The sequence below is a fragment of the Aotus nancymaae genome, unplaced genomic scaffold (assembly GCF_030222135.1).
Source record: "Aotus nancymaae isolate 86718 unplaced genomic scaffold, 86718_ANA_hifiasm-v0.15.2.pri h1tg000064l_0, whole genome shotgun sequence".
Taxonomy (NCBI): domain Eukaryota; kingdom Metazoa; phylum Chordata; class Mammalia; order Primates; family Aotidae; genus Aotus; species Aotus nancymaae.
The window spans coordinates 4,964,900-4,992,520 of NW_026988478.1; the positions used below are offsets into that span (position 1 = coordinate 4,964,900).

Below are 27,621 nucleotides of genomic sequence, written 5' to 3' on the forward strand. Positions count from 1 at the left end.
GTGTTGCATTATGTCCCAGGTGACTATTGTTTCTAAGGAAGTGTCGCTGTTCCTGGAAATACTGGCTTCAGGTGCACCTGTGCAACTGGGAACTGTCTGGGTTTGTAGGTGAGTCTGAGGGTAGACTGCCAGGCCAGGGAAGGAAGATGCAGGCAGGATTAGGTATAGGTACACTTCAGAGGCTGGGGCAAAAACAGGGGCTCAGATTTAGCGAAGCTTGGAGTCAGGATTGCCTGTCTGGTCACTGTTGGTTGGAATGGAAGGTACAAGCAGAGGTCTGCACTTGAGTCACTGGGGACAAAGACACCCAGGCAAGGGACATAGTTTAGGGGATTTCTGAAGCCTTTACGGGTAAGCAAGGCTGGGCCATCTCACCCAAACTCATCTGGCTAGAACCCGTCTAGCCCATCTAACCCTTGAAGAGAGGGCTTTGTTGTGTCCCATCTCTGCCACTTCCTGGTTTGGCCTCAGCTTCCTCTTCTGCAGCATGGGGTATAATAACGCTTGCTTCATGGATGTTGTGAGAATGGGATGCAAAAACTAATTCTGATGGCTGCTTTGGTGTGGCTTGGCTGGTTGTTCTGGCTCGGAGTTTCTCATGCTGCAGTCATCTGAAGGCCTGACTGCGGCTAGAAGATCTGCTTCCAAAATGGCTCACTCACAAGGCTGTTGGCAGGCGGCCTCAACTTCTCTATATGTGGGGCTCTCCTTAGAGTTGCTTGAGTGTCTTCACGACATGGCAGCTGGCTTTCTCCAGAATGAGTGATCCAAGGGAGGGAACGAAGTGGAAGCCAAATGTATTTCATGGCCTAGCCCTGAAAGTCACATGCTGTCACTTCTGCAGTCTCCTGTTGGTTATATGGGCCAACCGTTTCTAACATGGGAGGCACTGCTACCAGGAGGAGGTGGGCAGCATTGGTGCCACTTGGAGGATGCTACCACAGTGACCTGATGGGGCTGCTGAGCCACTCTTGGGAACAGTCTGTTGCCTGACTTCTTGTTAGGTGATGGAAGAATTCCTGCTGTTAAGGTGTTACTTGTAACTGAGAGCATTCTGATATCTCATCCCAAAAGTTCTTTTTCTTGGTTAAGGTAGCCACAGTCAGATTGTGTGACTTGCAACCAAAGCCCCTGACTGATCCTAGAGAGTAAGTCCAACCTGTCAGCCTGGATAAGGGGAGAAGGAAAGGAGGCTCCTGGGCTGGGGCACCCTCTGGGACGCTCACTTTGATCCTCAAAAACCTGACATGGTCTTCTAGGATCCAAAAACAGGCACTGTGAAGGGAGAGAAAACCTGGATTTTCTATGCACAAATAGTCATGGTTAGCTAAAAAAAAAAAAAAAAAGGAAAAAGAAAAATGCTTGCAGTAATGATATGACTCCGGTTCTGCCAGCTTCTACAGCTGGCTCTGTGGCTGAGTCTCTGTGGAAGGACAAAACCCTTCTCCTTTCTCAGATTCCCTGCTTAACTTTGGTATTGGTCTAGTTCCAGTAGAGATTCCTATCAACCAGGAGAAGTGCTGAGGTTGCCACCGTGGGCCAGGAGAGCACTGAATTTATACAAGTCAGGTCTCCTACCAAAGATAGGCCAGAAAATCAGGATTCACTGAGCCCTCCATTGCCTTTATGTGGGCCCTGGCAAGCCTTCACACTGCAGAAGGAAGAGAAGCCTGTGAGAGCTCAGCCCCTTCTGATCTTCTAGATCAGCTGCAGCTGGGAGCACAGTGGCTGGGTGGTCCACAGACGCTGGCAGCACCATTGCTGCCAAGCCTGGTAATTATGTGCTGGGAAAGAGAGCGCCCTGCCCCCAACTCAGACTTCTGTAATTTGCCAGTTCCCGAGAGCACACATGCAGGGCGCAGACTGGAGAGTCCCAAGCACAACACGCAGAGGGGCAGCTACAGGAAATGATCTAGGGCCATCTGTATCCAGTACTGTAATCCTTTGCATCTGTGAGAAGCTGTAGGCGAGACACCTACATTTCTTAGAAACAATAACTATTTAGCAATAATCTCCATCACTATATAAAGGGCTTGGCAAAGGGGTGTAGTGGGAGAGAATGCAGGAGCCCAGGGGTCCTGGCTCTGCCACACATGGGTGGCATAGCCTTCAACCGTTTCTCTCTTGTCCGGAGAAGAAGTTGAATCACAAAATGTTACATGTGAAAAGGACAGAGGGATTTGACTAATGACCTAATATGTAAAGTACAATGCTTCTGGCTGCAAGTTACAGAGGACCTAACTGGAAATAGCTTAAACAACAAAGCTGTATCACACCATGTAGCAAACAGTTCAAATGCTGGGTGGTTCTAGAGTTGGTTAACTTTCAGCAGCTCTGTGATTACACTTGGGGCAGCGATGCAGATTCTCTTCATTTTCCATTTTGTCATCCCCAGGTGCTGGCCCCACCCCCTCACTGTGGCCAGATAGCTGAAACAGCTTCAGGTATTGCTTTCTCACCCAGTCGTTCCAGAGGCAGAAAACGGTTAGGTATCTTTCTTGTGTCTGCTTTTTAGATAGAGAGAAACTTTCTCAGAGGCCCCTCTCCACACCATCCCCCAAGATCACCCCATACATCTCATTGGCCATGGTTGTGTCACATGCTTGTTATTAACCAATCCCTGACACGGGGAAAGGAGTGACCACAGTTGGTTGAAACCAATCAACCTTGACCCCTTGTGCACGAGAAGGGTCCACACAGGACAGGAAGAAAAGTGGAAAGTAGGTGAGAGGGGAAGGGATGGTGGTTGGGTAGAAAACAACCTGTGTCTTTTACAGCTCAGCTCCTCCCCTCATAGATGGGGACCTGAGCTTGAGAGAGATCTCCTCGAGTCAAGTCCCACAGGACTCGGTGGCAGTCAGGGGGTAAATCTGGTTCTCACTTTTGGACAGGCTGTCATCACAACCTGTTGCTTATGGCCTAGAGGAACTCCAGCCTGGAACTAAGAATTTGATTCTCTGTGAAAACTTTTCCTTCTAAAATCACCTTAAGGGTCAGGCACAATGGCTCACACCTATAAACCCAGCACTTTGGGAGGCAGAGGCAGGAGGACTACTTGAGCCCAGGAGTTTGAAACCAGTCTGGGCAACATGGCAAGACCTCATCTCTACAAAAACAAACAAAAATATAAAATCACCTTAACTCCATGGCCAGTCTGAGATGTAATTTTCAGAGCTGACTCAAGCCTTTGACGTCTGTTTGCCTCCAGCCCCGGTGGAATGCCAATGACAAGTTCAAGGGCACAGTGGGCAAGTGCTCTCCAGACCGACTGCAGGTTCAAATGCCATCACTGCCTTATCTGCTGTTTGTTGATCTCAGCAAACTATTCTGGCAGCAGCTGGCAGTGATACCATCTGCGAATGAGAGCAGCAACCCCTACCAGGCACCCCCGTCAATGAGATTGTATCAGTCAGTGGCCAGCCAGGAAAATGGAAACCACTGGAGATATTGCGAGCCTTAATGAAGAGGATTGGTTACAAAGCTGTTGAAAGGGCTAGAGGAACAAAAACATGATAAGGGTGCTGTAGTCTGAATGCCCCTCAAACCTCATGTTGAAATTTGATCCCCAATGTTGGAGGTAGGGCAGAATGGGAGGTGTTTTAGTCACAGGGGCAGATCCCTCGTGAATGTATTGGTGCCATCCTCATCCTCAACGAGTGAGTTCTTGCTTTATTAGAGTGCTCTCACAACAGACTGGTTAAAAAGAGCCCGGCCCCTCCCCATCTCTCTTACTCCCTCTCTTGCCGTGTGATCTGCAGACATTGGTTCTTCTTCCCCTTCCACCATGAGGGGAAGCAGCCTATGGCCCTCACCAGAGCTACATGCTGGTGCCACGCTTCTTGTACAGCTAGCAGCTTCCCCCTCCCCCCATCTCCTCCCCCTCCCCCTTCCCTTCCTTCTCTTCTCTCTGTCTTCTCTTTTGAGACAAGGTCTCACTCTGTCACCCAGGCTGGAGTACAGTGGCACAATCTCAGCTCACTGCAATGTCCATCTCCCAGGTTCAAGCGATCCTCTCACTTCAGCGCCCCTGCCAAGTAGTTGGGACGCCAGGTGCATACCTCCATACCCGGCTAATTTTTGTATTTTTGTAGAGATGGGGTTTCATCATGTTGCCCAGGCTGGTCTTGAACTTCTGGGCTCAAACAGTCATTCCACCTCAGCTTCCCAAAGCGCTGGGATTATAGGCATGAGCCACCGCACCCGGCCGTCTTTTCTTTATAAATTACAGAGCTTCAGGTATGCTTTTACGGCAATACAAATAGACTAAGACATGGATATTTCCCAGGGATTAGGAAGCTGCTGTATTCCAGGCACCCATACGTGGCATTGCTGAGCTGCTAGAGAGGCTGCCCCCACCCTACACAATAATCCAGCCCCTAATCCAGCCAGAGCCACGTCAGTGGCTGACCTGGCTGTCAGAGCCAGAATGGCTGTTCCCTTCCTCCAGTTTTCTCATCTCTTCAGTACTTCACTGGCCAGACCCAATTAAAAACCAGCTGGCCGGAGGACAAGGATGGAAAGGGACGGATTGAGGTCCCGGCAGATCCTATGTGGAACAGAAACATGGAAGATGATGATCAATAGCATAGATTTCGGACTCAGAGAGGCCTGGCTTTGGGTCTTTTGTGACCTTGGGCAAGTCACTGCCCTGGAGTGAGCCTTAGTTTACTCATCTATAAAATGCAAATGATGACATACCCATTTCAGAGTATTGTTGTAAAGGCTCAAGAAGAAAATTATGGAGGACTTTAGCAGTGTCCAGCGCCTTCGAAGGGGCTAAAGAAATGGCAGCTGCAGTTGTGCTCCTTACCATCTTCATCATCATCATCACTATCACAATAATCTCAGTACTTCCAGCCAAAGCCTTTGCGGCAAGCTACTAGGCCCCCTTGCAGCAGGGTCCCACTGTACCCTTCTGGGGGTAGCCAGGGCTTTCACAGATCTTTTACTAAGACCCCTTTGAACTTTCAAAACATTCTCCAATTTCCATGGAGCTACATTGGTGGCTATGCTTCTAGTCTCCCAACTGAGAAAATGTGAATGACGAATGCCCCTGTGAATTCAATAACACCTTTGAATGATCACATCATTTACCAAACACAAAGGTGTACACATACATTTGAAAAATAGATCTCTCTGTCTCTGTGGGAGGCATTGCTTATCTTGTCAGCCAATGATGGGGATGAATGGACTCCTCCCAGGACTCTCCTCGCTGGCCTGGGGCTACCTCCTTCACACTTAGAGCCTGCCGGCTTGCGGCTTGCGTGTGGACTTGCGGGGCGAAGGACGAAGTCCCCGTCATGGCTGACAAGGCCCCATATGGTCTGACGGTATGCCTTGTCCACCTCTCCCACCTCATTTTTCCACTTAGCCCCTTGTTTTCTGTCCTTCAGCCATCCTGGCCCTCTTTCAGTTCCTGAATATACCCTGCTCCTTCCTCTCATTTCACAGCCTTTTTACTTTCTTTTACCTCTGTCTGGAATGTTCTTTCCTGTATTTTTTAATCTCATTACTTCAGACTCATCCTCCTAGTCCAGGCGGGATATTTTTGGTTGTAAGAGACTAAAAACCAGACCCAAAATGACTTAAGCAAAAGCAGAAATAAAAAGTCCAAGCACAGTTCTGACTTCAGGTATGTCTCTATCAGGGCTTAACCACTGAAATCAATTCATCAACTCTGGATTGGCTCATGTGCCCATCTCTAAGCCAACTGCTATGGCCGGGGATGCGGTACATGCCAAATATCCCACTCAGATAAGTTGAATTGAAGAAAATCAGATACAGTTCTAAGAAGGATGAGTGGGTGCTGGGCATGAAGACAGCGATCCACGCGGGTCTCGCTCAGTTCAGGGAAGTGCTCTTGTGCTCACTCTCCCCTCTCCAAGATGAAGTTGGTCCCTACGGTGATACGCACTCAGAGCTTCCAGCACGTCACAGCACTCATCATCTTGTAATTATACTCTTGTGAAATTGAATGATGTCTGCTTCCGGCACCAGATTATGAGCTCCGTGAAGTCAGGGTCTGTTTTGGCATCACTGTATTCTCAGTGATGGAAAAGGCACTCAATAAAGAGTATGCATTTTAAGGGATTCATCTGGGACCCCGGGTGTGACTAGGCCCAGCCTCCTGCCTTGACTTTTCCAGCTGCACCGCCATGAAGGACAGAATCTTCCCCTCCTGAGTCTTCTCTTCAAGCAGGCTTGGGGACACTTACACAGGACACATCTCCCCTGACAAGAGAATGACAATTTTCCCATGGGACCTGGCAGGCCTGCGTCCCAGAACTTGGAGTGGATGATTCAGGCAAGCAGAAGGGACCTGAATCAGGAGGGGAGCCAGGGAGAAAAGGAGGGTCGCTTTGGATTAAGAACTTTAAAAAGAGTGATTCACGATCATTGCGGCTGACATCTAAAAAGCCTCAAATACTTTTGGTAACCAGTGTGCTGCTTTGCATTTTGCCTCACATTTACCCTGGGAATGAAGCAGCCCTCAGTTGCTCTGGGGTAGGTTGTATTTCATTTTCTGCTGCTGAAGTATCAGTGATGTTTGGCTCCTCCGTTTCCCATATTTAATTATTGCCAAAGCTTATTTTCGTGGGAGCTCTTACACAATGGAGACATTCGGGGTTTTGGTGTCAGGCAGGCCATGGTTGGCAACCTGACTTTGCTATCTGCTGCATGACCAAGGACAAATTACTTAACCTCTCTGTCTCCGTTTCCTCCCCAGTGAAGTAAGGATGCTAATGCCAAACTTGCAGGGATTTGGGGAGATTTAGATGGGGATGATTCTGTGCAGTATAACCTCCAGGTTTAGCCAAAGCTAGTGGGATGGTGGAAAGCAGGGGAAGAAGCATGTCTTATGTGAGGGAGGAGAATGGGGAAGCCAGCAGGGCCCAGGGACCTCTGTCCTACCCTGGTGTAGGTGTTAGTCTGAGTCCTCAAGAGAAAGTCTTGGGCTCTTTGTCTAGATGTAGACTCTGGAAGACACAGGGCACAAGTGGCACAGCTTTAGGACGTAGGAGACAATGTGGAAGGCTGGGTGTGCTGGGGAGTGGGGGTTGTGATAGAGGTGGAGGGTGGCCGACCAGCCTCAAATGCCCAGGACTGAGGGGATTCCCACACACGGGACTTTCAGCGTTAAAACTGGGAGAGTCTTGGACAAACCAAGACTCAGTTGGTCCCCTGGACTTATGCTATTTCCCCACTGGGACCTGAAACCCAGAGGAACTTCCCAGGCCCCAGCCTTCCTAGCACAAGGAGTCAGTGCCTGGGGCCCAGCCATTAACATGGTACGGGCCTCAGGGCAGGGATAGTGATGAGGTGATCTCATTATCTCTCCTTAGACACCCCCAGATATAACAGGGTGACACCTTGTTGGAGGCTGGAGGCCTGTGTTAGTAGACAGAGGAAGAGTCAGAAAAATGTGGGTTCTGATCACTCCAGTAATCCCAGGTGAGGCCTGGATGACTTGGGCTCTGTATGAGGGCCAACACAGTACTTGGCACTTACCGTGATTTGTGTTATTTTATTTTCCAATTGATCGTTTCTAGAATACAGTAGCACTGACATATACTTTTTTACTTCAAATCTGGCCACTTTAGAGAAATCTTTTGTCTTAATAACTTTGAGTTAATTCCCAAGTATCTGTGGCATAAAGTCATGTCACCTGCGCTAAAAGTTATCTCCAGTCCCAACATCTGCGCTCTAATTTCTAAGTCATGACTCATTGCGCTTCTCAGAACATCTCGACAATTTTAGATAATGGCAGCGATGGTTGTTGCTCCTCATTTTATTTCTAATTCCATTAGTTATGTTCCAGTAAAGTATTTCTTGCTCTTAGGATACTCAAAAGTACACCTGCCAAATCCCAGCCCTGAGGAGTGTTTTGGTGCTTTATTAGTAAGTATCTTGAAGGCTCTCAGCTGGAAATAAATGCCCTTCATTTATTAAAGAAGCATCCTTCCATTTTTAAGAGTATTTGAAAAGAATGAATTTAGTGTTTTATTAAGGACATCAGCTCTGACTCTTGAAAAAAAAACAAAATACCCTGTGTCCTTATCTGTAAAATGAGCCGAGAGGTATGGAGTAGCAGCAAAAATAATAGTAACCACTTCGCAGAGCTGTTGAGGGTTAAATGAGCTAACTCGCGCAAAGTGCCTGGCAGGGAGTCCAGCAGCATCAGGATGGCAGGTGTCATCGCTGTCACGGGTCCCATCCCAGGCTGTCCTGACACACTGCTCCCCTCCTCCATGCCAGCAGACCCCGGGCTTCTCCCCTGATCCTCCCCTAAAGAGGCGTGGCCAGCAGGGATCCCAGCCGCCTTTAGCCAAGTGCTCTTTTGGAATTTGGCTGAAAGCCACAGGCTGGGCAGTTGGCAGGCTGGATAGATTGGGATGGAGACCCCAGGGAAAGGCCAAACACTGGAGGACCTTGGGTGTCCTGGCTGTGCCCATCCAGCTGTGGGACCTCAGCACATCCCTGGGCCCCTGGGCAGCCTGTTTCTTCAGGAGATAGTCTCTGAGGCCTGGCCCACCGCTGGGTGACTCTTGTTATTATAATAGGTAACAACATGGTTTGCTTGAGCAGACCCTGTGAATTTCTCCAGTGCCACCATATTACTCCCACACACTCCCACACTGCTTCTCTACGTGCACCTAAATGGTGCACTTTTTAGGGGGAAGGGCATGGGCAGGACTAGCTGAATAATGTGTGGAGCCTATTGCAAAATGAAGTGTTCGGGGCCCTTTATTCAACAGTGATTAATAATTTCAGGCCGGATGTCATGGCTCACTTTGGGAGGCTGAGGCAGAAGGATTACTTGAGGCCAGGAGTTTGAGACCAGCCTGGACAACATAGTGAGACCTCGTCTATTTTTTTAAAAAAATTCAGAACGGTGACGTCAGAGCATTAAACCATGAGTAAGACCCTCTGGACACAGGCCCCGTGACTGCACAGGTTTCATACTCGTGAAACCAGTGCTTAGGGTAAGAACAGACACCCCCAGAACACTACTTGTTAACTTAGGACAAGAAACTTCCTTGCTGTGATGGAAACCAACAGTGTAGTCATGGGGTTGTGAAGGTGGAGGCCTGGGAATCCCAAGGGCCTTGGTTTCATCGTGACAGAAAACCACATCGGGAAAATCAAGCTGTCAGGACTGTGACAGCACTGGTGGCATCTGGGTCCATGTTGCTGAGTTCATCTTGACCTTCCTGTATTTTGGGTAGGAGAGCCCCTAAGCCCCTAAGTACCTACCTTTCCTAAGCTCAATGAAGTTGGGTTTCTGACATTTATAAATATAGCAGTGTTGAGAATCTTGGACTTTATCCAGTAGGTGGGAGAGGATTTGATCCCTTGCCTGGTGGGAATTGAGGGTGAAGGCAAGAGGAGAGGGTGTGTCGGGTGGGCACTGGGGACAGAGCCCTTTGTTGGAAGGTAAGTCTGAGACTGCGGCAGTTAATAAGGTCATTTTGAGAAAGGGAGTCCATGTTGAGGTGTTAATCCAGGGCTCCAGGTGAACTACAAAAAGCAAGGTCTGGAGGGAGATGGATGCCGGTGCACACCTGAGCTCTGGAGGTAGGGCGAGGGTCCTCCTGGGGTTTTACTCCTCTACTATTCTGGCCCTGGGGGCGCTGCTCCCACCTTATAGTTTTTGCTTAAGGGTGGTCACTTGGTCCCTCCCTTATCTAAAAAAGGCTGGAACATTCCAAGAACACTTTACTAAAGGCTTGGGAGTACTGAGGGAAATAAAGATAAGGGGGCCTATGAATCTGGAGATGACCAAGAGAGGCCTTATATCTGGGGCTGGCTGGACCCCCGTTTTCTAGGGGCAGAGAAGGCATCCAGGGAGTTCTCCTTTTTAGTCTCTCAGCTTCTGGTGTCCTCTCTTTCATTTCCCCTCATCCTTTCTGGAGCTGAGGGGGTAAAGGGGGCAAAATACCTTTAGATCAAGCAAAATTCTACCTTTTGGAGTTCATCCTACAGAAAAAGTTACATTAAAGGATGTTCACTATAGCTGTAATATTGTAATAGCTGTGCATGTGCAAGTGTGTGTAACACATTTTATGCAGAAAGAGGTCTGGAAGCATACAGTCCAAATTGTTAACAATAGTTACCTCTACAGAAGGAAGCGAGTGGGGAAGGAGGAGACTTTCCTTTGCCTCTGGACACTTCATATACTTCTGCTTGCTTTGGATTTTTTTTCTTTACTATTTTCCCAGTATGTATTCATGTGTATAATTATAAAATGTGTAATTTAAAAATAATGAAAATTTAAAATCATATTATACAAAATTTGGAAAGTTTGAGAAAAGAACATGAAGTCAGATGCCCTAGATTTGTAGGGCTGTTAATCCTCATGATAATTTCATTTCTTCCACCAGTTTTCAGCAGTCTGAGGGTAGGACTGGAGGAAGGTGACGTTAAACTGACCTGAGAGAAGGCAGCTTACAGGGGCTTGGTGGTTGTTCTAGGCATTTGACATCAGTGAACCCGTGTACTCTCTGAGGTAGATATTAGTCCTAGATTTACAGTGGAGGACAGTGGGTGGGAAAGATGAAGTCGAGATCTAGGTGATGACAGAGCTGGGATTCAGACCTCAGGGCGTGGAGCTCTCCCACTTGTGGCTGCTTGCAGCATGGTTCAATGGGGAAAAGACGAGGAGAGGAAGACAAAGAACCAGGTGCAGGTGGCACAGTCTTTGAATGGCTGAGCCCTGGCTGGAGACGCAGGTCAAGCCAGGAGGGACGACTGGCTGCATAGAGGCTCAGCTTTAGTAGAAGCAGAGTAGCTTTGGATTTTAGACAGGCAAAGCTGTGAGGAACCCGGCATCTGCATGCCTCTAATGAACTGGTGAGAGGGGCATGAGGACTGAGTCTCCTGGGAAAGGACTGACCTGTAAGCCACAAATCTGTGGCAGTCCCAGGGGTAGGAGAGAGGCTGGGCCTAGCAGTTTGGATTATCTCCTTTCCTAGCCCCACTAAGCTCATACCTGTGACCTGGAAGTAAGAACTGAGGCAGGCATTCAGCCACAAGTCTGAGCCTTGCGGAAGTCAAGCAGCTCGGGCGGGGTGTAGATGGATTCAGGCAGCTGGTGAAACGGGTTCCGCTTTGTGCCACGGAAGAGTGAGGCTGAACATGGCTGGTGTGGTGGAGGCAGCCTACCTTCACCAGGACTGGGATTGTTCATGAGCTCTCTAGACACCTGGTAGGGATAGGATTCTTTGCAGGGCCTGGGAGTCCTGGGTGATTTAGTGGGTGGCACAAGCCAGTGAGGTTTGGGTTACTTCTGTCAGTGCAACTCAAACCTCACTGGCGTGTGCCACCCAGTGTCACAGGGTAGAGAAGTGTTCAGGGACCTCAAGGTGCAGGTTAGAGCCAGGGGAGGAGGGATGGGGTGGAACTGATGTTTGGTGGTGGGAGCTAAGATGAAGGGCCTATGAACTTCTGGAGTGTCCCAGGCTGAGGCTCTGGATATGGGAAAAAGTGGGCGGAGACTCCAGAGGCAGGCGGATGACTCCTACCTTTCCTGTCTACTTCTGCATCGTTCATAGCCCCAGGTCTCTAAGTCTAGAGTCCCAAAATTGCGGAGCTGGAAATCAGTTACAGCTTTCTGGAAACAGAGAGGGTAAGTGACCAGCTCAGGACAGCACAATGCAGTCCAGGGGGCCAGCGAGGTGTCGGGTGGGTCACACGGGGCTTTTCAGGTCAGCTGCTCCCTCAGCCCCAGTCCCCAACCGCTTCATTTAGTGCATGGTCCAAGGACTAACAGGGGAGGCGGGACGCCGGAGGTCCTGCCTAGGAGGGGAGGGCCAAGAGGACTGGAGCTGCCTGGAGCCACAGAAGCGGCAAGGTCAGCGCCGGGAGTCGTCAAGGCCGGACTTCCCCGCAGGACGGGGAGGAGAAATCGCGCTTTAAACTTCCATGAACTCTGGTGGTTCAAAGCGTTTTCTCCATGAAGTATCCTTAATTTACAGAGCTCCAGATTTTATCTGGAAAAAAGGCTTCTTAAAATTGCAGAGCAAAGGCAGAAAAAAACTCTACAATTTAGGCGGAATAAGGAGGGATGTTTAAAAATCTTTTCCTTTGATTTTCAAGACATCTTCATCGAGCCAGTAGTACTTTTATAAGGCAGAGAGGCATAAATATTAATATTGTTTAAACTCGCCAGTTTGGCCAGTAACATGCTCTCGGGTTATCCGGCTCGGGCTAGGAATGTCGAGGCTCCGGGGACCCGGCACCTGAGCCTGTGCAGCAGTCCCAGCGCAACAGTAGGGACTCCAGCCCACTGTACGCCTCCGGGTCTTTACAGTAGCCGGGCCCGAGGAGGGAGTGGCGGCCTTTCTGGGTCACTCCAGGGCCACGCTAGGAAAGGTGTGGACGGTGGGAGAGGAAAGGAAGGCGCCGGGGGCATCGCGCCAGTCTCCGCAGACTCGCGGCCCAGGGAGGACGGGAGGACTGGCGGGGGTCCGAGGTGGCCCGCTACAGGGTATGTGATGGAGGCCCAGGGGCGCCGCCCTCCAGCTGGTGGGGGAGGAGCCCCAGCCACCGAGAAGTTAAGTGACTGGCCCAAGCTCACTCTGCAAGCTGGTGGCGGTGGACGTGTCCAGCGCGTCTGGGGTCCTCTAGGGTCCCAGGCCTGAACTGCTTACGCCCCTTCTCCTGGCTCTGCCTTTGGGGTCTCGGACGCCGGACTGGGCGTTTGGTTAAGATGAGAGGAGGATGGGCGCCCGCGGCCGCCCCGGTGCCTGTGCAATCCGAGGCGTGGCGCGCCAGGTTTTGGCGTGTGAGGGCGCGCACGTGGACTGCAGCTACTCGTGGATGCCCAGGCCCCACCCACCCGGGACTCGGCGCGCGGCGCCCTTGTTTGACTTTCACCACCTCCAAAGGAGATCCTCCCATCGGCCTCTTTTCTGGGTAACAGCTCCAAGGCTCACACGTGACCCCACCCAGGTCACGCAGCTAAGTTATGGAGCCGGAATTCGAAATTGTCGGTCGGGGTTCTGGTGGCCTCGGGCCGGAGGTGGCTGTGTGTCCCTGGACAAGTCCCTCTCCTTCTCTGGGTAACATACCCCGGCGGCTCGCGGGTCGTGGCCGCGCATGCTCAGTTGCGGGCGGCGCCCGGAGAGGCGGCGGGCGCTCCAGCTGCTTTGCATTGACGCCAGCACCCGCTGGAGGTCACCGCTGGGGGCTGGGCGCGGCGCGCTGCCGGCAAAACCCGGCCCGGATCAAGGAGCCGTACCGCCCGCAACTCCCGGGTGCGCGCAGCCGTTTTTTGCGCTTCTCGACGGTGCGGCCTCAGGCCCCGCTGGAGCTGACTTGCTTCCCTCCCTACCCCGGCGGACGTGGCCCGGCCGCCCCGAGGGGCTTTCCTCGGACCCCGCGCCTCAGCCCACGCGCCTCAGCCCCGGCCAGCGAGAGCGTCTAAGCTAGTCTTGTCCTCACCGGCGCTCGGCCTGGGGGCTCTTTTCCGCGGGGCGGCGGCCCAGCGGGCGGAGCGGCGTGGGTGTCCGAGGCGGAGTCCGGGGCCAGGAGGCGGCGGCGGCGTCGGGATCGGGAGCGGGGCCGGGCGCGGCTGGGAGCTCGCCTCCCTCGGGGGTCGCACCGCAACTCGGCGAGGGCGGCGTGGACTCAGCCGCTCCCGGGTAAGGAGAGCGCAAATCTCCTCCCCACTATTTCCCCGGAAGCGCGGCCGAGAAGAGCGCCGCGATGTGAGGGAGGCGGCCGGCGGCTCCCGCCTCAGGAAGGGCATGTTCGGAGGGGCGGCCGCGGCGCGCCACCCGCCTCAGCGCCCCCTCCCCACCGCCGCCGCCGCCGCCGCCGCAGCCGCAGCGCCCTCACCGTGATAAAAGGGGCGGCCTCGTTTCCTGACTCGAGACCCGCGCTTGCCGCCGCCCGCTCTGGCGGCGATGACACGGCGCCCGCGGCGGCCCCGAGGCGCCGGGCGGGCCGTTTGCTGACCGGTTCGCGGCTGCCCGCCAGCGTGTCTGCGGCGCCGCCGCCAGCATGGGCTGCGCCCCGAGCATCCACATTTCCGAGAGCCGGGCGGCGCACCACGGCGGCGAGGAGGCCGAGGACGCGCCAGGTCCCGCGGCACCGCCGCTGTCGTCTGGTGGGCCGCACCCCCCGCAGGGCCAGAAGACGGCCCCCTCGTCCCGGACCCGCGGCGCCGGCCTCGCGGAGTCGGAGCCTCGCGACGGCAGAGACAAGAAGGTAAGGGACGCCGGGCACTCTGGGGCCGCCTTGAAACTCGGGCCCGGCCGGGCGGCAACTTTCCCGCAGGGACCAGGCGGGGTGCCCCCCGGGCCGCGATGCCCTCTTATCGGGCTTTGGATGGCTTTGACGGACGCCAGCCATCGCCTTGCCGGGGCAGCCTCAGAGAGGACTGACCCGATCCCGCGACCCTGATTCATAGGGTTGCGATTAGGACGCCGCGTAGTCCGCGGCGTCGGTTCCTTGGACACATCCGACGCCCGGAGCGGCGGGGCCAGCTGTGAACTTGCCTGAGGCGATTGCATCAATTTCCTCTCCGAGAGCGGGTGTTACAGGGAAACCCCCATGATATTCTAGCGCGCCCCTGCAACGTTAAATCAGTATGAACTTTGTTCTTTTCCTGTGGTAGAAAGGGAAGGACGACTGGCCTCACTACTCCTTTCCCTCTGTCAGCTTTGCACAGCAGTTGCAGTTTACCATTTTCTTCGGGACTATTAGAATGTAATCTGGAACATCAGCTTTGCTTCATTGCACATGTATTTGAGGTCCACGCTTATTAGTATACATACTGTGTTTAAAGCATGTGTAGTTAGAAAATACTGTGAAACGCGATTTTTGAAGCATTCAGAGCAAAGTTAATCTTTTATTAAGCAAACTTACTGGGACATTTTGTGACTGGGTTTTTTTTTTTTTTTTTTTTTTAACATTGCGTGTCATCTCTAGCGCATATTGCCTTGGCTTATGTTTTGTCAAAGTTTCTGGGCTTAGTGTTTGTTAAGGTTTTCTAAAGGAAAGATTAAAAAGTAAAAAGAAAAATGTGATCATTAAGGCACACAGCTGCAGCTTTCCAGTTCTCTGATTTCAGAATTTAAAGCTGGAACTCATGCGTTGGTTTATATTTTATTTTATTTTTTTAATTAAATTCCAAATTTCTGTCAACTTGAATGGATGGTTTATGTTTTATTAAAGCAGTAAAAAAAATAAATTTCGTGCAGGGCTGCAGATTGTTGGCTGTCATCCCTCTCATCACGACCAGGTTTTAAAAGTATTTTGCAGAATTTTCTTTATTTTTCTTGCTTGCTGAGAACTGCTGAGCATCCCAAGTTTGAGGGATATAGTTCGATGTACTTTCTGTCTTAAATTTCTAGCAGTCATCATGGTACTTTTCTGTATGAAAGGGGAAAGTCTTTTTCAGTGTTGGATAACATAGTTGAAGTGATTTCCCTACCCTTCCCATACCCAAAGTGAAAATACAGCTTTGTTCTGATTATCAGAAGTTGAATTCCTTTTCCTATAGATTCTTTGAAGAAGGCTTGTTAACTCAAGCTGCTCTTAATATCAATGTTAAGCTGAGTGTTAAGCCTACTTAACTGGCTTTAAAAAAGCATTACCCAGGTGAATATGGAAACTTTAACAGCTTTCAGGTTTTCAGTCCCAATCTAACATTGGTTACTTTGCAGATTGATATGATACTTTCAGATTACCGAAGTCGTCCTTTTAGTAAGAGGCCCTTATGTCTTATAGGCTTTTTTTTTTTTTTTTTTTTGTAGTGGCCTGGGTGTCCTGAAAGTCACCTGGGTGTCTTGTAAGCCTCCCCAGTGCAGCAGCAGCCGCTTGCTCTTGTGCTATCACAGTGCCTGTAGGTCCCTGAATTTATAAGTACCTACTTCAACCATTCTTCCCTATTGGTAGACCATTGTCCTGTGTTAGAGGCCCAGAAAATACATTTATCCTTAAAGTGCCTAACCTGGTGGCATACACATAGTAGGTGATAAATAAATGTTAACTGATTTTTTAAAAAAATTGTTAACTGAATGATGAAACTTTTTCAGTCATTGGAATTTGATTTCATATAGCCTCCTATACAGACTTCAAAATAATAGTATTTCCAGAGCAGAAGTCAAATTGTAAATTATAGCACCACAACCACAGAAATAATGGTCCCATCCCATACTTGTTATTCATGAACTGTACGTGTTGATATCACATCTTGTGTACAGATGTTTGCATTTAGGTATGTCAGATAATAGAGCAGAGGTAAATGTCAGCATTTTTTCTAGTCTAATATTTTTTCTTTAAGGGAATGAATCCTTTTAAATTAAGGTATTAATTGTACTCTGGAAATTCATGTTTAGAGAAGAAGGTAAACTTATAGTAATGCAGCAAAATCGTAAAATTAATTTTAGTTTCTATATATGAACATCTCAGGATGCAATTTAATTCATTACAAAGTTTCTTTATTAAAAATGCAGTAAGTCAGCATATCTTTAAGTGAATTTCAATAAGAAATTCATTGGAGGACACTTTTATAGTTCTGCAGCATTTAGTAAATACCAGTTTATCAGTGTGGGTGGGAGATTGATAACTAATTGCATTTTCAGGTTAAGCAGTGTATACCCAGAGTGAAAGTGTATCCTGCATGTGTTCCGGGGAGCAATATGTGGACTGTTAATAAGTATTGCATGAGAAAAGAGTTCCATAGTCTAGTAAGTTTTTGGGAAACACAGGCTGAATATCCCTAATCAGAAATGTTCCAAAGTCTGTTTTGAGTGCTGACATGATGCTCAAAGGAAGTGCTCATTGGAGCATTTTGGAGTTCAGATTTTCAGATAAGGGATGCTGAACCGGTAAATATAATGCAGATATTCCAAAAGCCAAAAAAAAAAAAAAAAAAAAAAAAAAAAATCCAAAATTCAAAACACTTCTGGTCTCAAGCATTTGGGATAAGAGATATATAGCCAATACTGGCCCAGACTAAGTTCAGCAGAGTTCTTTTATGCAGGACTTGTCAGATAACCTAATTTCTGAAAATAATCTGTGAGTCTCCAAGTGATATTTCGAGTGTGCAACATTTCCTAAACTTGTTTGATTATGGAGTCTTTTTCTTGAGGTATATGTCAGGCAGGCCAAATGTTAAGATCTGGTTTTTTATGTGAGACACCAATATTCAAAGTACAAGAAATATACTTAACAGTAAAACTCAATGAATGTAATTTGCTTCTTAATGATTCCAAAGGTACTTTAGATCTTGTAATACATTAGGCTGTGTTGTCTGTATGAACTTATTTAAGTATTACTAAAAATACCTTCTGGCTGTTTATTCATTTCAGGAGTTAAAGTTTATGTGGTTACAGATAATGAATGCTGTGTTCAGTTTGAACACTTAAGAGTTTTGTTTATTTTTAATCAGTGTGAGCTTTAACTGTAACATTTAAATATTTTCCTGCCAGTCTTTGGATTTACCCCATTTCCTCTTTCTCCATCCAGGACTTAAATCGCCCTTGAAAGATTTGCATGTAGTGTTAGAGACCCTATGCTTACCCCCCACCTTCCTTTTTGCAAACACCCACTGCACTGCTAATGACTGATGCTCCCCCCACCCCCACTAATCAGCTCTGTGAGGTGGCAGTCATGTTTGCTTTGTTTACTGCTGTATCCCCCAGGCCTGGCGCACAGTAGGCCTTCCATAAACATTTGTTGAATTAGAGAATTTTGTGAACTACAGTGTAGAAGTTGAAAATCCACCTAGGCCACGGAAAGTAGAAATAGAAACTAGTTTTAATTAGAGTAGAGGCTGTGAAGTTTGGATTTGGTTTTGTGGAAATCTCTGGTTATTGCTCTTCAGAGCACTGTACCTGGGGAATAATATATTTCTACCCTGGTGAGCAGAGTAGATTTCTCTATAAAGAAAGATTTAAGAGGTGGGTGCAATGGCTCATGTCTATAACCCCAGCACTTTGGGAGGCCAAGGCAGGAGGATTGCTAGAGCCCAGGAGTTTGAGATCTGCTTGGACAACATCTCAAGACTCCATCTGTACCGAAACATAAAAAAATTAGCTGGGCATGGCAAGTGCACAGGTACTTGGGGTGCACAGATACTTAGTCCCAGATACTTGGGAGGTTGAGGCAGAGGATCACTTGAGCTAAGAAATTCCAGGCTGCCATGAGCCAAGATCGCATCACTGCACTCCAGCCTGATAGATAACAGTACTGCTGCATGCTAAACTCTAATCGAGTATTACTGCTGTCAGCACTCGCTCAGAATCTCAGACATTCTCCAGTTGGTCCATCTCTGTTTCCCTTTGCTTCTGTCATTCACTTCCTCCGTCGTCTTTTCTCTTTTCATCACCTCATCTCCCTCTTCCATCTCCCTCCTTGCTTTTTCCTGCTAGCCCACCTTCCTGCACAAAACTGGCCACTCTTGCCATGTTAGTCAACTAAAGTTTAGTGGTTTTTAAGTGTTATTTAGCTATGGAATAAAATTTATTGCCTGCTCCTAGCTTACAAAGTGTATTCATCCAGACTTTTTTTTTTTTTTTTTTTTTTTTTAAAGACAGGGCCTTGCTCTGTTATCTAGGCTGAAGTGCAGTGGCACAACCATGGCTCACTGCAGTCTTGACCTCCTCGGCTTAAGCTATCCACCCCCCAGCCTCCCAAGTAACTGGGACTTCAGGTGCGCACCACCATGTGTGGCCAGTTTTTTAAACATTTTTTTGTCCAGATGAGGTCTTGCTATGCTGCCTAGGCTAGGCTCAAACTCCTGGCTCTTGTGATTCCCCCAGCCTTGGCCTTTCAGATTGCTGAGATTACAGGTGTGGATTACTGTATTCAGCTGATTAATCAATTATTTGCCTAAACTAAAGCAATTTTCTCTTTGCGTGTGACCTGACTGATTTTTTTTCCCTCCACTAGAGATCTTTTGACCCTTGCTAGATTATATGGGATTACTGAAAGTTTTCCTTTGAAAGTGTAGTTGAGAAAAATGAGCCTAACTTTCTGCTGCCATAATAAGTGACTACAATTTATCTCCAGAGCTCAGAGGTGGTGAGTTCCCTCATTATTGTGTTCTTGTACCTTTCAATGTATAGAAATATCTTTATTCATTTTCTTGAATTCCTTTTACATCACAAAATACTTTGCATTTCATATGTTTTTTAGAACTTAACTGTCATTGCCACCATAACTTTAAGTGTGATTCTTAAGATAGATGTTGTCACAATTCTGTCACCTCAAATCTGTCCCTGACCAGCTTTGACCCTCACCTTGCTAAGGCAAGGTTTATGATAGGGCCTGTGGTCCCTTCTGGCAGAAATGTTTCCTGTTTAAGTGGCTTGTGACTCTGGTTTTCCCTTGGATAGCTTGCCCATTTGGATTGGGTGCTTAAATAGGAGAAGGTTCATGATATGAGGACACAGGGTAAGGCAGACATCTCGGAATAACCTTAAAGGACAGAATATTTTTAAGAATTAAAATAGAACTGAGGGAAAAGTGCTTAGGACATGAGTAAGCCCTTAGTCTTACCCAAGGTCAGTGGCTTCATCCTGGTTTCTCAGTACAGTCAGGCAGTAGGAGGTGATGAACTCTGCAGTTCTTAGAGTGCAAATTCATATTAGTAATAACCACCATTTCTTGAATGCTCTCTGTTTTGCAAGCACCATATTAGATGCCTTACAGATGTTATCTCATTTAATCCTTTCAACCCTGTGAGGTGGCAGGTATCATTTCCCTTTAGCAGATAAGACACCAGAGATTAGAAACTTGCCCAAAGTCATACATTTAAGCTGAGATTCAAATCCACTGGTCCTGCTCTCACCTCCTAGGTTGTTACTCTCTGTTAACTAGCTATGTGCATTGCATTTCCCATTCTTTGGTCTTCTGCTAAGCTACAGATTTCACAGGTCAAGCAGGCATCTTGAATCTGCATTATCAGGATTTTGTTAAGTCTCAACTTACTGAGGAAGTTGGTTACAGCCCTACCTTAGGTTCCTGTGTTTGAGGAAGTTGAAGTCATCTTCAGTCCTGTCCCAGTTAACTCCTGAAGCCAGCTATTTTGTGACACCCTCTGATCTGCCCTCTTTGAGGGGGCAACTGAAATGAGTTGGGAGGGCATCCCTTGGGAGTTTTTTTTCCTTTCCCCTTTCTCCTGCTCAGGTTACAGGCAGGCCTGCGTTACCAAGAATTCCCCAGGAGCTGGTTCTTTCCATTGACCTTTGCCTAGAGTGCTGTTCCCCCACCAGTGCTGCCTGTACCTATCCTCTCAGAGTTATTCCAGGCCCAGCTGAAAGCTTCCTTGAGCTCCTGGCTGGCTTGCACTTTTTTATCTGCCCTTGGGACCTGCCCCTGTATTTCTGTGAGACTAGGATTTCTGTCTTCAGTCTTCTGCTGGATTATACGCTGCTTGAGGGCAAGCACTGTGTCCTAGTTTCATTATAGTTTCCAAAGTGCTTGGTACACTCAGTAAATATTTTAAGTACAACAGTCTCTAAGGCTGAAAGGGCTTTTATTCATGTTCCATGAGTCTGTCTCACCTTGTTTAGATTTAACAAAAATTGTTGGGGTGTGTTCTGTGTTTTAACAGAAAACTAAAGTACCCTTAAGACAGTGATTAATCTGTGGGGTGATTAGTAAAGCTTTTGCCTCTAATTTTGGTTGAGTTAGGGTTGAGCAATGTTCCTGGGTCCCGTCCTTCTCTTCTGCCTTTGTTCTGCTCTGTTTGGTAAAGAGTGGTGGAATATCATGTCAGAGAGCTGTTGTGACAAGTTTGTATTGCGTGTCCTAGCTACAGGCACCATATGTAGTTTACCCATCCACACAGACAGAAAGGATGTTGCACATTTCCCAGAACTTTGAGGGTGACCTCAAAGAATTTGGGATGGGAGGCTTTGCCAGTGCTTTTATTCTCTATTGGTTGGAAATACACCTTTGCTGTCTCGAATCATCCTCTTTCACTGTCTGTGTTCTCCCTTTCATGTCCTGTTAGTGAGTACAGCAGCTGCTTCACTTCCTCTTATTTGCTTAAGGATAACCCAAAGGGCTGGTGGCACATCAGCAGTTTCCATGTTATCTTCAAATGTTCAGAGTTGATGGCAGCTCCCTAGTGAGGTGTTAAAAGACTATAGGAGGAGGAGCCAGAAGACATGTGTTTTGGGTCCAGCTCCATCAGGCATTGGCTAAGTGATATTTGGCAACTCCTGATTCTGAGTTTTCTTAAGTACGGAATGAGGCTGGAATATCTGGGTTCTGCTGAGGATAGCTTAAAATAATCTGTGTGCAAGTGTTTTGTAAACTTCAAGACACTATCACATGTAAGGATTGATCATTTTCTTGGCAAACTTGGTTCAAATATATCTGTTTTTTAAAGCAGATCTCATTTTTAATATAGTTTGGTTTCTCTCCATTATTTTATCGTGAAAATTTTCATAGAGCAAAGTTGAGAGAATTATGCACTCATATGCCTGCCATCTGGATTCTGCAGTTAACACTTTTCTGTATTTGCTTTATCATTATCTGTCTACTCCTTTATCTACTCCTTTATCCATCCATCAACCCATTTTATTTTTGGATTCATTTCAGAGTAAGTTCCACACATCAGTATACTCAACCCCTAAACACTTCATTATGCATATCAAGTACTACAGCTCAGAATTTGAACTTTGGGCATGGTAGCACATGCCTGTAGTCCCATCTGCTCAAGACCTGAGGCAGAAGGATTACATGAGCCCAGGCGTTTGAGATCAGCCTAGGCAATATAGCAAGACCTCATCTCAAAAAAAAAAAAAAAAAATTCAAAATTAAATAAATTCAAAGTTTACTTTTTTAAAATATAAAATGACATAAAGTAAAATGTATAAATTTTATGCATACGATTCATGAGATATGACAAATGTATATGCCTGTGTTCTACAAATCTCGATTATCAAGATACAGAATTACACAGTATTATAATCACTCCCAAAAGTTCTATTGTGCTCCTTCTGTTCTTACCCCCAGACACCAGCAACCACTGTTCTCAATTTTTTTCATTATAAATTATTTTTGCCTATTCTAGATTTCATATAAATATAACCTTAAAATCTAGGTTATTCTTTTCTTGTAAGGCTTATTTCACTCGGCATAATGTTTTTGAGATTCTTCTATGCTGTATGAGTCAGTAGTTTGTTCTTTTTCTTTCTAATTAAAGTAGTCTGTTATATGAATAAACCATAATTCACTTATCCATTCTTTTGTTGATGGATGCTTGGGCTGTTTCTAATTTTTGGCTATTGTGACTAAAGCTACTATGAATAGTCTAGTATAAATTATTTTGTGGACATATGCTTTCGTTCCTCTTGGTTAAATACCAACAAGTGGAATTGCTGGGTCATAGGATAGGTATATGTGTAACTTGTGTACCTTTTTTTTTTTTTTTTTCTGGAGACGGAGTTTCACTCTTGCCCAGGCTGGAGTGCAATGGTGCAACCTCTGCCTGCTGGGTTCAAGTCATTCTCCTGCCTCAGGCTCCTGAGTAGCTGGGATCACAGGCATGCGCCACCAAGCCTGGCTAATTTTGTATTTTTAGTAGAGTTGGGGTTTCTCCATGTCTCTATTAACAACATTTATAAGCTATGATTCAGGCTGGTCTTGAACTCCCAACCTCAGGTGATCCACCTGCCTTGGCTCCCAAAGTGCTGGTATTACAGGTGTGAGCCACCGCACCCAGCTGTATATGTGTAGCTTTTTAAGAAACTGCTTGACCTTTTCCCAAAATAGTGATCCAATATTATACTCATGCCAGCAACGTATAATAAAAGTTCAGTTGTTCTATATCCTTCCCGTCATTTGGTGTTAATCAGCATTTTAATTTTGACCATTCTGGTGGGTGTGCAGTGGTATCTCATTGTGGTTTTGATTTGTATTTCCTTGATGGCTAATGATTTTGAGTACTTTTTCCGTGTGCTTATTGTTCATTTACTGTATTACTTTCTTTTTAAAGTTTTTATTTTAATACTTTTTAATTAAAAGGAAGTATAAACATCATCATGACCTCTGGGTAGGGAAGGACTGATTAAGCAAGTTACACAAGGCATTTACATAAAAGGAAATGGTTAATAAATTCAACTACGTTAAAATAAAGAACTTCTCTTCAGAAGAGAGTGAAAAGGAAAGTCACAGACTGGAAGAAGATATTTGCAATGCATGATACCAATAAAGGATTAGTACTCAAAGAACTCCTGAAAGTCACTAAGAAAACAGCAGCCCAGTTGAAAAATTGGAAAAGGTTGGGACAGACATGGCAATGAGAGGAAATCAAATAGCTAATAACTATATGAAAAGATGTTCAACCTCATTGGGGAAATGCAAATTAAACCCACAATGAAATAACATTTTATACCCATCAAATTGGCAGACATTTAAAAGACTGGCAGTAGTTTTAGGAACTGCTCAACATTAGGTAGAAGCGTAAATTAGTTCAACCACTAGGGAAACCCATTGTCATTGCCAGGTAGAGTTGAACATGTGAGCCTGTGGCATAGCAGCTTCTCTCCTGGAAACTGTATCTTTACTGGAAACATGTATGAAGATTTTCAGAGCAGATTACTTTTAATTGCAAACTTTCCTGTAAAACCCAAATGTGCATTAACAACATAACGGATAAACAAGTTGTGATATGTTCAAAGAAAGGAATACTTTACAGCTGTGAAAAAAATCAATGGATTACAGCTCTAGGTATTAACTTTGATAAATCTCAGAAACAATGTGGAGAGAAAGAAGAAGCCATCAAAAACATTTATAAGCTATGATTCTTTTTATTTAAACATTAATAGTATGGGAGTGGTGGCTCACACCTGTAATCGCAGCACTTTGGGAGGGTGAGGCGGGAGGATTACTTGCTATGTTGTCCAGGCCAGGAGTTTGAGATCAGCCTGGACAACGTAGCAAGACCCCATCTCTAACAAAAAAAAAAGAGATTAATAGCTAAACAATATATAGTAATGTACACATAGGTGTTAAAACAACATAAAATCAGTTTAGGCAAATAAAGTTTATTTTAAGGACTTAAATGTTTAACAGGTTAATTTGAGTGCCTAATATAGAAGCTGTAGAAGGATAGTAGGCCCTGCTCTCAGGGAACAATTAGTCCTTTCTGGAAAGGTGGGGTAGGTGTCTGACCTGGAAGTGATGATGGCACCTTGAGGGATGGATCGTGGAGCTAGGAGCTTGGTCTGAAATGGTCATAAGGTACAGAAAGAGGAAAGGAGGGAGAGGTTTGACCTGGGCTTAAAAGACTGGGAGGATGTGGATAAGCAGAAAATGTATCTCTGGATAAGGGAAGGGTGTGGGGGTTGGGTGCATGTTCCAATTATGAGGAGCCTGACCAGTGATAGGAGGGAAGGTCTAAAAGCCATGTTGAGGAGTTTGAAGTCCATCCTGTAAACCTTAGAGAACTCCCAAAGACATTTCATTTTCATCAGGGTAGTCAGAGGATAAACATTTCATGAAGATTAGGTTTCAGGCAAAAATTGCAATAGGAGGGGTAAGGGAAAGCTGGAGGTGGGGCACTATCCAGGACCTATGGCAGTGGTTTGGGCACAAGGTATGACCAGGTATGACTAACTTAGTGCAGTGGTTTGGGAAAGGAGGGAATAAGGGAAGGAAAAGCTGACAGACTAGTGACAGATTGGATTTAGTGAGTGAAGGGGTGGAGAGTGGAGGGTGACTCAGAGGTTGGGGTTTACCAGCTTAGAAGGACTGTGATAACATGCCACAATTTGTACAGTGCTTTATGGTTTACCAAAAGCTATTTTTGTACATCATTTCATTTGATGTTCCCCAGACTATGGGGAGGTAGAAAGGAGGGATTTCATTTTCCCTGTTTAAGGCCTACAGAAGCAGAAATTCAGAGATTGAATGACTTGTTCAAGTTTGTGGTGACCACTTACAGAAACAGGTTCATTGTAATAGCATAAGTCAAAGGAAAGAGAAGTTATGGAGTTTTTAAAAACCTTTCTTGTCTTTTGGTTCTGGGTTCATCTTATAAAAATAAACTTTTACTTTTCCTGATTGTAAAAGTCATATTCATTGTAGAAATCTTGAAAAATGTAGAAAAGAACAAGGATCACTTAAATTGTACAGTCATTCAAATTGCACAGTCAGGAGATAATGTCTTCTAAAATGGTGGTGTGTTTCCTTCCATCCATGTAGATTGCTTTAAATAACTAATTTGAATTTTTTTTTTTTGGCTGGGCGTAGTGGCTCATACGTGTAAATCCCAGCACTTTTGGGAGGACAAGATGGGAGAATCACTTGAGGCCAGGAGTTTGAGACCAGCTTGGGAAGCATAGTAAGACCCCCCATTCTCTATAAAAAATAAATGAATAAATAAATTAGCTGGTCATGAGGCACATGCCTTTAATCCTAGCTACTTAGGAGACTGAGCAGGAGGACTGCTTGAGGCCGGGAGTTTGAGATTGCAGTGAGCTATGATTATGCCACTGTTCTCCAACCTGGGGACAGAGTGAGACCCAGTCTCTTAAAAAGCAAAAAGCAAAAATATTTTTAAAGCAGTTTTGTGTTTTAGTTCTAGTAAACATTTCGCTATTATTTATTTAAATGTTCCCTTAAATTTTCTCATTTCTCCTCTTCTGCAGCTCCCTCTATAAGATAGATTGAGACACATCTTGATCTGTCCTCCAAGTCTCTTCACTTTTCTTTTATTTCCCCTCTCTGTACCGTCTTCTGGAAGCATTTTTAAACTCAGTCTTTTAAGTCATGAATTTATTCCTCAAGGTCTACTCAGCTCTTTAGCCCACTAAGTTTTTAAATTTGAGTTTTTGCCCTCAATCTGTGGTTTGCTGTTTTTTCATGACTGCTTATTCATGTTTTATGGTTGCAGCATACTCCCTTATCTTTTTGAGGATATTAATTATACTCACTTTAAAGCCCTATTCTGATTGCTGTTTATTAAAAATACTCTTTATTGAATTATAAATGCAGTCAGCAAAGTGTACAAAATCCCTAAGTGTACAGCTTGATGAATTTTCCTCATGCTCCCATGTAATCACCACCCAAATCAAGACAGAACATTTCCTGCATTCTAGAAGGCTGTCTTGGGGCTATTCACTGTTTTTTGGTATTTTTAACATTTTTACAGCAATCTTGAAGGATTTTCACAGGGTACCCCTGTATATCCAATGCCTGTATTTTATATTAGCATTTTACTGTACTTGCTTTATCACATATATCCATGTTTTCATTCTTCTACCTATCATTCTCCTTTTTCTTTGATATATTTTAAAGTAATTGCAAATGTTAGTATACTTCCCCTTACATATTTCAGCATGAGTTTGATATTTGTTTAGGTTTTTTTCCTTTTGAGGCAGCATTTACATACAATGAAATGCACAAGTATTTAGTGTATATTTGCTGAGTTTTGACAGATGTATACCTCTATGTAATCCAAACCTCTATGAAGTTATAGAACATTATTTTCACCCCAGAAAGTTTCATCATGTTCCTTATTGGAGAATCTCTTCTTGCAACCACCCTTCTGATATTTTTTCTTCACCATAGATTAGTTTTGCCTGTTCTAGAACTTAATGTAAGTGGAGTTATGCAGTATGTACCTCTTTTCTTTCTTTCTTTCTCTTCTTTCTTTTCTTTCTTTTTTTTTTTTTTTTTGAGGCAGGGTCTCCCTGTGTTGCGTAGGCTGGAGTGCAGTGCTGCGATCACAGTTCCTGCAGCCTTGACTTCCCTGGCTCAAGTGATTCTCCCATCTCAACCTCCTGAGTAGCTGAGACTACAGGTACTCAGGGTCTCACTGTGTTGCCGAGGCTGGTCTCAAACTCCTGGGCTCAAGCAATCTTCCTGCCTCCGCTTCTCAAAGTGTTGGGATTATAGGTATGAGCTACTGCACCCAGTGTATATACTCTTATATAAGACTTCTTTCCCTCAGCATTATGTTTTTGAGATTCAACTATGTTTCTTTTATCAGTAGTTCATAATATTACACGATTAACTTTTAAAGGTCATGATAAATATTGTTAAATTGCCCTCCAGGAAAATGTGATCAAATTTTTTAATTAAAAAATCCCCAAGTGGCTGGGATTATAGGCATTCACTACTTTACCCTGCCCTGTGGTCAGATTTTTATTTCATAGCAGCATGTGCGAGTATTTGTGGTGCTTTCAACAATCTGACTGTGAGAGGTGGTATTTTATTGGTATTTTAGCTTGAATTTATTTCATTTATTATTTGTTGTTCTTTATTTCTCCCATGTATGTTTTGGACATTTTAATTTCCTCTTCTGTGAATTTTTCATGTCTGTTGCCTATATCTGTATTTGGGTTTTAGAGGTTAAATTATTACTTAAAAGAACTTTTTAATAAGTTTGAATGTTAAATTTGACCTCTCATGTGCACTGCAAATTTTTTTTCCTCAGTATTTTTTTCTTTTTTTGGATTTGTTTTTAAAAATTTTTGAATTTAATTATTTTTATAACTAGAGTCTTGTTTTGTTGCCCAGGCTGGAGTGCAGTGGCAGCCTCACTGCAGCCTCAAAGTTTTGGGCTCAAGTGATTCTCCCACCTTAGCCTCCTGAGTAGCTGGGACTTCAGGTGTGTGCCACCGTGCCTGGCTGATTTTTAAAGAGAGG

At 45.8% G+C, this 27,621-nt stretch overlaps 1 protein-coding gene across 4 annotated transcripts in view; it reads left to right on the forward strand.

Annotated features, from left to right (window-relative positions):
- Nucleotides 1–27,621, forward strand: part of PDE8A (phosphodiesterase 8A) — a 169,993-nt gene that overhangs the window by 6,368 nt on the left and 136,004 nt on the right. The window contains exon 1 of one of the 4 annotated variants that reach the window (XM_064366195.1): nt 11,610–11,626. The exons of 1 other annotated variant lie outside the window; for it this stretch is intronic. Coding sequence is in view for 1 of the 3 variants with exons in the window: in XM_012448936.3 (XP_012304359.2) it covers nt 14,005–14,211 (207 nt within the window). In the remaining 2 variants the exon portion in view is untranslated. Of the gene's footprint in view, nt 1–11,609; nt 11,627–13,685; nt 14,212–19,017; nt 19,036–27,621 lie in introns of those variants that run through there. 2 more of the 4 variants (XM_012448936.3, XM_064366194.1) reach the window with 2 other exon arrangements.